This window comes from Dendroctonus ponderosae, unplaced genomic scaffold (genome assembly GCF_020466585.1).
Source record: "Dendroctonus ponderosae isolate FM_Combo_2020 unplaced genomic scaffold, Dpon_F_20191213v2 Dpon_F_20191213_4, whole genome shotgun sequence".
NCBI classification, from domain to species: Eukaryota; Metazoa; Arthropoda; class Insecta; order Coleoptera; family Curculionidae; genus Dendroctonus; species Dendroctonus ponderosae.
The window spans coordinates 1,389,196-1,397,520 of NW_026018611.1; the positions used below are offsets into that span (position 1 = coordinate 1,389,196).

General features: G+C 46.6%; 3 protein-coding genes across 3 annotated transcripts in view; all 3 read right to left on the bottom strand.

Moving 5' to 3' along the window:
• Nucleotides 1–8,325, bottom strand: part of LOC109542959 (glucose dehydrogenase [FAD, quinone]) — a 17,187-nt gene that overhangs the window by 3,725 nt on the left and 5,137 nt on the right. The gene's annotated exons all lie outside the window — the stretch shown is intronic.
• On the bottom strand, nucleotides 4,902–5,452 carry LOC109542964 (10 kDa heat shock protein, mitochondrial). The gene is made up of 2 exons (XM_019912438.2): nucleotides 5,198–5,452; nucleotides 4,902–5,145 (listed from the first exon to the last, which is right to left on the bottom strand). The coding sequence occupies exons 1-2, from the start codon at nucleotides 5,352–5,354 to the stop codon at nucleotides 4,967–4,969; spliced, it is 336 nt and encodes a 111-aa protein (XP_019767997.2). The 5' UTR covers nucleotides 5,355–5,452; the 3' UTR covers nucleotides 4,902–4,966.
• On the bottom strand, nucleotides 5,768–8,138 carry LOC109542956. The gene is made up of 9 exons (XM_048665636.1): nucleotides 8,090–8,138; nucleotides 7,895–8,032; nucleotides 7,664–7,840; nucleotides 7,243–7,612; nucleotides 6,997–7,191; nucleotides 6,728–6,944; nucleotides 6,529–6,670; nucleotides 6,199–6,480; nucleotides 5,768–6,150 (listed from the first exon to the last, which is right to left on the bottom strand). The coding sequence occupies exons 1-9, from the start codon at nucleotides 8,132–8,134 to the stop codon at nucleotides 5,806–5,808; spliced, it is 1,911 nt and encodes a 636-aa protein (XP_048521593.1). The 5' UTR covers nucleotides 8,135–8,138; the 3' UTR covers nucleotides 5,768–5,805.

Sequence of the window (8,325 nt, forward strand, 5' to 3'; positions counted from 1 at the left end):
AAATAGTGCATTTGTGCAAAAACGCTCATTTTAAGTCAGCTTTTACCAAGTCAGCAAAAATCAGGGATTGAGGCGATTTGAGCATAATTTTCACGATTTTTAGGTTCAACTATCTTCCATAGATTGTGAAAGTTTCAAGTATCTGCTTGCTCTAGATTGAAAGTTTGGAATTTTTAAAGCAAAGGGTGCTTTTCGGCGAAAACGTCCATTTTTATGGCCTTTTTTCCAAGTTGGCAAAAATCAGAGTTTGATACGATTTCAGCGTAATTTTCATGATTTTTACGTTCAACTGTCTTCCATAGACTGTGAAAGTTTCAAGTATCTGCTTGCTCTAGATTGAAAGTTCGGGATTTTTAAAGCAAAGGGTGCTTTTCGTCGAAAACGTCCATTTTTATGGCCTTTTTTCCAAGTTGGCAAAATCGGGGTTTGATGCTATTTCAGCGTAATTTTTAGGATGGTGAGATTCAAGTGTCTTCTATAGGCTGCAAAAGTTTGAAGTCGCTACGTGGTTTAGATTTCAAGTTACGATTTTTTCAAGAAAATAATGCATTTGTGCAAAAACGCTCGTTTTTAAGTCAGCTTTTACCAAGTCAGAAAAAATCAGTGATTGAGGCGATTTGAGCATAATTTTCACGGTTTTTAGGTTCAACTGTCTTCCACTGACTGTGAAAGTTTCAAGTATCTGCTTGCTCTATATTGAAAGTTACGATTTTCTCAGAAAAATAGTGCATTTGTGCAAAAACGCTCATTTCTGGGCCAGCTTTGACATCAAGTTTGAAGTCACGTTTGAAGTCAAAAAAAATCAAACTTGTATGCGATTTAAATGAAACTTCGAGAACTTGTATGTTTTCTATGGATAGTAAAAGCTTGAAGGTTTTACCTGCTTTAGATTGGAAGTTCCGAATTTTTAAATCAGCGAGAGCATTTGGGAGTTTTTGCGAAGCCGGCAAACATCAGTATCTTATGCCATTTGTATCAAGCTTGTAGCTTTTTTGGTTTCAAATGTCTTCTATGGATTGCAAAAGTTTGAAGTTTTGACTGGCTCTGGTTGGAAAGTTACGAATTTTTATAGCAGCACTTGGATAAAAACGTGCATTTAACGGCCATCATTTGGGAATTCGTCAAAAATTAATAACATTTGCGATTTCAATTATTTTCTCACAATTTGTATATTCAACTGTCTTCTATAGATGGGGCAAGCTTTCAAGGTTTTGCGAGCTCTAGATTGGAAGTTATGATTTTTTCAGATTCTGGATCAGAAGGTGCATTTCTGCTCAAACTGTCATTTTAGGCCCGCATTTACCAAGCCGCCAAAATTCAAGATTGGGTGCGATTTGATTGAAATTTTCTGTATTTGCAGATCGAAATCCCTTCTATACGTTGTGACAGCCTCAAGTTTCCACTTCGTCCAGATCAGAAGTTATGAATTTTTAAACCAGAACATGCGGTTGAGATTTGAATCGCCTTTGCAAAGCTTGCAGCAAAAACATCGGGTGTTTCCCCCATATATCGCGTAAAATTTGCATAAACTCGGCAACGTCGCCTTGCAAATTCAGCCCTGTCCTACTCCTCAAACACCTCCTGTAAAGAATCTTCGGTCGCCTTTGACGCGTAACCTGTCCAACGTTTCCAATAATACTAGAGCAGTTTCATTCTGATAGCGAACAGGTTTGAGACCCTTAAGCCGTAAAGTTGGCTCCCCTAGACCGTAATTCACCCCACAGCTCCATCCCTACTCTATGGCCGGGCCGCCCCGACCCTTATTAGAGCCCAGAGCTTTCGCGTAGAGCCGCCGCGTAATGCAGAGCGCCTGCGCCCTTCGCCCGTCAATGAATGACTGCTAGTCCTGCTCTAGCTCCGAATCGAGTAAAGCTCAACCGTGTGGCCCCCCACATATTCAAACGGGACGATTTTTTTTCCGATTTAATTAATTAATCACCCACACCGACATCAATTTGCATTGTTGAGGTCGGTTTTTCGGGTGTGCGCTTCTGGTTCTTCCGCGGCTCAGTGCGCTTTTGTTCGATCATTTCTCGGGCTCTGTGTTGGGAGAATTTCGCGTTTGTGCTGTAATTAATGTAAACATTAATGTTGGTCCACGGGTGTCGGTTACGTGATTGGTGACCGAATTTGATGCTTGACAACAGCAGGAACTGCTGAGGAACAGGGCCAACAGTTCTTTGTCTCTTTGGTCAAGTGGGTGCGACTCTACCTAGGAGAATGACTGGCTGACGCCCCCCTTTTGATTGGAAGGTACGTTTGGGCATGTCCATGGTGGACTTTGCCACTGTGGGTCTGATGATGGTCACTTGCTGGCCCATTTTCCCTAGTTTCTCACGCCAACTGCTGGCAATAAGGACATGTTGACAGATGTTTACATTGTTGTCTCTTTTCAACGGTGGCACCTCTAGAGGTGTCAAAGTGACAGCCTGCCACGTGAGCGTGTCAACGTCAATGTTGCGTTCTGACGTTTTCCAAAATTCCCTTAGGCTACAGGGCGAGATTGTCAGTTGACAGTTTTGGCACCGAATGTCGCACTTTGTGCCCGTGCAAGCGCAGCCAAAACGTCAAATATTGACATTTTTGGCATTTCCCGTGCCGCCATTGTGCGCCCTTCGAGTCAATTCAAACATTCTTCTGAATCGGAATGTGGCCTTTCTATGCTGAATTAAGCATTTTCTCGATTCGGATTCGAAGGCACATCGGCGTTTTCCATACACTCGCTTGAACATGACGAATGGATCCCGGAAGGGCGATTTATTGTTCCCGTTTTTATATCGAGTAATGCCAGGCCACATTTTTCAGTGAATGTGCTGCCCATAAAATGGAAAATGCCGCGCCGTCGACTGGGTCTTAAACATGCACCGTTAAAAGGGGCCTCAGATTAATCGATGAGCTGATAAATGGATGGGGCTTGGGATGCAAATCACTTTTTTATGCAGGGTAGTCGCACAGGTTTTATGCCAGCAGCAAGCGCGTTCTAACGTTTCGCCAGCACGCATTGTTATCATCATCAGAGATATGTTCGCTGGAGGAACCACACGTGTGGCTTAATAATTTCCTTTCGAACCGTTTTGGAAGGTTCAATTTGCATTGAACCTGTATAGCACTAAGTTTGGCAGTTTCTCCTACGTGAGTAACGGACGTTTTAATTGCGCCTCGTTAATGACGTAATGACGTTGCCAATCTAACGGAATAGTGAGATTTTGAAGTTGTGACTTGCATTCGATTAGCAATTAGCGCTTATTCAGGGCGGAAAAAATCAATTTTCCATGGATTGGGAGATTTTCAAGTCGCTTTTGACCCACATGGGCAGCAGCGATTTTTTGAAGCAGAAGATGCACTTGGGTGGAAACTTTCATTTTTATGCCAACATTTACCAAGTCGACAAAAATCAGGATGGGGCGTAATTTGAGTGAAATTTTCAACATCCGCAGGATCCGGTGTCTTCTAGCGACTGTGCAAGTTTCAGGTTTCTACTTGTTCTAGATTGAAAGCTATGAATTTTCGAACAGAGGTAAATTTTTTGATCTAGATTTTCAAAGTTGGTAAAAATCAGGGTTTTGTGCAATTTGAGTAAAATTTTTAGGGCTTGGAGATTCAAGTGTCTTCTGTAAAAGTCTCAAGTTTCGACTTGTTTCAAATTCGAAGTTACGAATTTTTATAGCAGCGAATGCAGTTGAGAGGAAACGTTCATTTTTAGCGAAAATTTTAGCAAAATTGTTCACAATTCAAGTGAAATTTTTAGGATCGGTAAGTTAAGCTGTCGTTTAGAGACTGTGAGAGTTTCAAGTTTATACTTGTTCTAAGTTCGAAGTTTTGAATTTTCGTAACAGCGAGTGCACTTTAGTGGAAACGTTCAGCTTTAGTGAACGATTTAGCAAGGAGCCAAAAATCAGGATTTGGCCCAATTTAACTGAAATTTTCAGACTACAGACTGAAGTGTCTTCTAGAGCCTGTGAAACTTTCAAGTTTCTACTTGTTCGAGGTTGGAATTTGCGAATTTTTCACGCAGTGGGTGCGCTTGAGATGAATCGTTCATTTTTAGTCTAAGCTTTACCTGGGGTTTTGCACAATTTAAGCGACTTTTTCAGGATCTCCGAGCTAAGGTGTCCTCTATGGACTGTGAAGGTTTCCAGTTTTTTCTGCTTCTAAATTCGAGGTTACGAATTTTTGAAACCGCGGGTGCACTTGTGCAAAAACACGCTTTTTAAACCAACACTTAGCAGGTGAAAAGACGTATTTTTGGGATTTGAGACTGAAGTGAGTTTTATATAGGCGGGAAAAGTGTCTCTAGGGAAAATTTCTGTGGTCGAAAGTCATCTAAAGCTGTCGAAGCGCGCATCAGGTCAGAATCAGCAAGTGTCCACAAAGTAGTAAAACTCGGTTATTTCATGTAAATTTTGTTGTTTTATTCGTTTCAAAACGACATATTTGACGATTTCGTTGTCGCTATTTCTGGAAATTAAAGCCGCATCGGCAACAATGTCATTCCCGTTCTCATAGACGTGCAGGTGCGACTAAATGAAACACTGGACGAGTTGATGACAGTTGATGTAGCTGACAGGTGTGACTGTCGCCATTTTGATTCAATAATTCCATGTACTCGCACCGAACATTAATCATCAACAGCCGTGAATAATCGCAGTAAAAGCCGTCCATGTATTCCATACAATTATCCATTGTGTTGCATGTTTTTGATGACGTTCAGTCGTCGCTGGCCGACTGAAAAATGACTGGACGTTTAAATTTCAAAGCAAATTAATCAGCCTGATTGATTGTAATCGGAAACAAAGGGTCGCGGTGCGCTGCGAATGCACGTCGGAATGCGTGAAGGTGATTGGATGAATGACAAATTAATTGTCATTGCGCTTGACCTCAATTGGCCGAAATTAGTCGAATTAACTGGGAAAATGTCACATTTATTCAAACGATTTTCAACCAACAAACTTCAAAATCCCACCAATTAATCGGTGTATCTGGCCAGGATTTCCGATTCCCTGAACAGGAAGTAGGTCTGCTCGTCCATCTCCACGCGGGTTCCCCCGTAGTCGGGCAACATAACCTCGTCCCCCACCTTGATCGTCATGGGAACTGGCACCCCCTTCTCCGTTCTGGTACCCGGCCCGACCGCCACCACCGTACCTGAAACACCCCCGCTTTATCGCCGAGTTTCCCTCACACTCCACCCCAGCACCTTTCAAGGACTTGGCCGTTTTGGCCTCGGGCAGCACGATGCCGCCTTTGGACTCCTTCAGGGGCTCCGCCCGCTTTACCAGAATGCGGTTGAAAAGGGGCACCAACTTTTTGATTTTGTGCGCACTTCTTGGCAGGTTGGACGCTTGCGCTGCCATTTTTTCGCCTCGACACAACCGGAAAGTTCAACTTGTCTGACTCGTGACGGTGACAGTGGCGTTAGCCGGCAATGTCAGATGGTTTCCATGGCAATGGGCATTGTTGGCTCGGCGAACTAGATTGCTGCCCTTGCATGGGGGGGTGGGGGTGCGTACTTGTACAGGGTGTTTCAAATGAATTTGAACCAGGAGTGGGAAACATGCCAACAGGGTTTGGTGCGCGGATTAAAATCCGATCGCGGAGCAAATTCGCAATTTCGCTAAAAGCCCCCGATCGATTTCCCCCAGTGTGCTAGCAATTACCTTTAATATTGATGCAGCTCGGGCAGTTAGTCACAATCGCCCTATCTGAACATGAAACTTGCCCATTTGTCGGGCCTCTATGCATACCCCCGTAGCCCAACAAGCTTCACTAGTTTCCCATTTTATATTTGAGATATTGTTGACATTTTCAGTCCACATCGGCTGAACAGCGGGCTGCTAACAACTCCTCCAGCGACTGCTTGGGGTCATTTTTCTTGTCAATGGCTGCTTGGTTCTTCAACTGAAACTCCACGCTGAACATTGAGGATTTTTCCAGTGTGAGGTTGCCCTGGCTGTCTTCGCCCTTTGTCTGCCAGGCATAGCTTCGCTGCGCCACCAGCTGGAATGAGCCGCCCCCTCGACTCCCCAGTGTCCTGGTCCTGATACTACTGGTGGGCTTCTTGAGCTTCAGAGCTTGAGCTCCGGTTTTCGCATTAACCGGAAAGCCCAGTGGGCGTTTTCCCCTGGGTTTCTTGATCGGGAATTTGTCCAGCTGAAAACCTTGAGTGAGCTGCAAGCGATTGAGGGCTCCGGGACTCACGGTGGGTGAGTTGGGCCTGGTCAGGTTGATGAAGCGACTCAGAACCTGGATCTGATCGCGCTGGTCGGCCAGTTTGGCCTTCAGCGCCTCCACTTGCCCCATTTGCTGCAGCAGCAGACTTTTCCATTCTGCCGCATCAAGTGGCGCTGCCTGTTTCGGCTGGGGTTTCTCCACCAGCTGCGCGTAGGCCGCCCTAATGGCCTGCAGATCCTCCACTTGAGCCTTGTAAAGGTCCCGTTGTTGCCGCAGCGCTTGCGCCTGGTTGTCATGGTCGGCTCTAAGCTGCAGGGGCTGGTTGAGCTGGGAGATTGCGCCTGGATCTGCAGTTACCTTGTCCAGCTCGCGTGCGTTTTCCAGCTGCGCCTGGTTGAGCTTCTTCTTGAAAAGGTCTGCTTCTTGGCGGGATTTGTTTGATTCCTGTCGCTCTTTGGCCGTGACGAGCTGGACTTCGTCCCGCACCAGCGCAAAGAATCTGCAACTCAAAAACCCGTTCATACCTGCCGGTTGCAGGCGAGCGAAGCGCCAATACGTGAGTTCCTCGCTGGATTTGATCCCCCAGCTCTCCAGGTCTGTTCGCTTCACGTTGTCGTCGCCCGCCAGTTTGATGAAGAGGAGAACGCGGTTCGGTTCGGGGCTTTTCGCCTTGGAGGGCGCGTTGCGCTGTTTCTCCCTCTGCTGCTTGGTGGCCTCCAGCAGGAGTTTGGCTTCGGAGTTCATCTGGGTCAGCATCCTGCTGACGCTGCTCTCTTAAACCCAGTCAAGCGTTAGGACAATGCAGCAAGCCCTGGTCATCTGCACCTTTGCTGTCCACACCCCCAAAGCTGCAATTCAGCTGGACTTGCAGCTGCTGCAACAGATCCTCGATGGCGTTCAGGTCTTGTGGGCCTCTGGGGTGCAAAAGTTCGCTTTCCAGTCGCGCTTTCTCCATCTGGATATCCAGCAGCGCGTTGCGAGTGGTGCGCTCCCCCGCTGGCAGCGAATAGACTTGGTCCACTGCAATATTCATCTCGTCTCGGATTGGTTCGAGGGTTGACTTAGACTAACCAATGGCGCTTCGCTCCTCTTCCACTAGAATGAGGCGGTCGCAGCATATTCTGAAGGCCTCCAGGCGCCTCCTGAGCCCCACGGTGGCCGTTAGGAGCTGGTCAAAGAGATCCACGTGTAGGGGGCTGCTGATGAAGCCCCCAAACTGGTCGCCATTGCAGATCTCCTGGAACCGCAGGAATTCGCACAGTTTATTGACGATTTTTCTGAGCACAAACTCCTGATCCTTGAGCGCGTTCGACAAGTCGCTGTCCAGGCGCTTCAAGCGCTCGTGCAGCTTTGCCAGGTTGGACTTGATGCCGGCCTGTTTGCAGAACTGATTCATGGCCAGAGTGAGGGGCAGGCTGTACTCGTAGGCGAGGGGGGTGCACTAGAAGCTGTTGTTGAGCAAAGGGAGCAAACAGCCGCTCCAGACACTCACTGATAGCGACAGCTGCTGGATTCGATTGCCATTCAGCTCGCGCTTGATGTAGTAGCTGAGCTGGGTTTTCTGGTTCTGCAGCTGCTTTCGAAGGGCGGCAATCAGCAGGTTTTTGTCGTCCAACACCGACAGCAGGGACGTGCTTTGCTGTTCGGCGTTTTCGGGAAAAACGGCGCCCTACAAGGGCCATTGGGCAAAGGCCTAAGGGGAAGCGGCTGAGCGGTCACTTACAGGGCGCGCTGTTGACGGTGCAGACTCAGCTTCTTTGTCGCTTACAGAGATGGGGAATATGGACGATAACATGGCGATTTTGAGTGGAGAAGCTGCAGGAGTCAATGTCACTTGTTGGCAATGACGGCGTAAGCCGTTCTGTAAAGGAACGGCTTAAAGCGATTAACAATTTTTGCGAGTTTTCAAGTTTCCAACTTTAATGAATTGAACCTGTTTTCCATTCGGGAACTTGGCTGGCATCGGTTTGTCTCACTCGCACCCATGGGCGTCTATGCGGCATGCCCACGCTGCCCTGCTGAGACAAGAAGTCGTATCTGCAATTTTTCACTTTTTCAACTTATGCGGTATACTGGTATAACAGAGTTTGCTTTACCTCTCAGACAACGTCTAGAATTCGTATCATCTTTAGAATACGGGTTTTCAATGATATT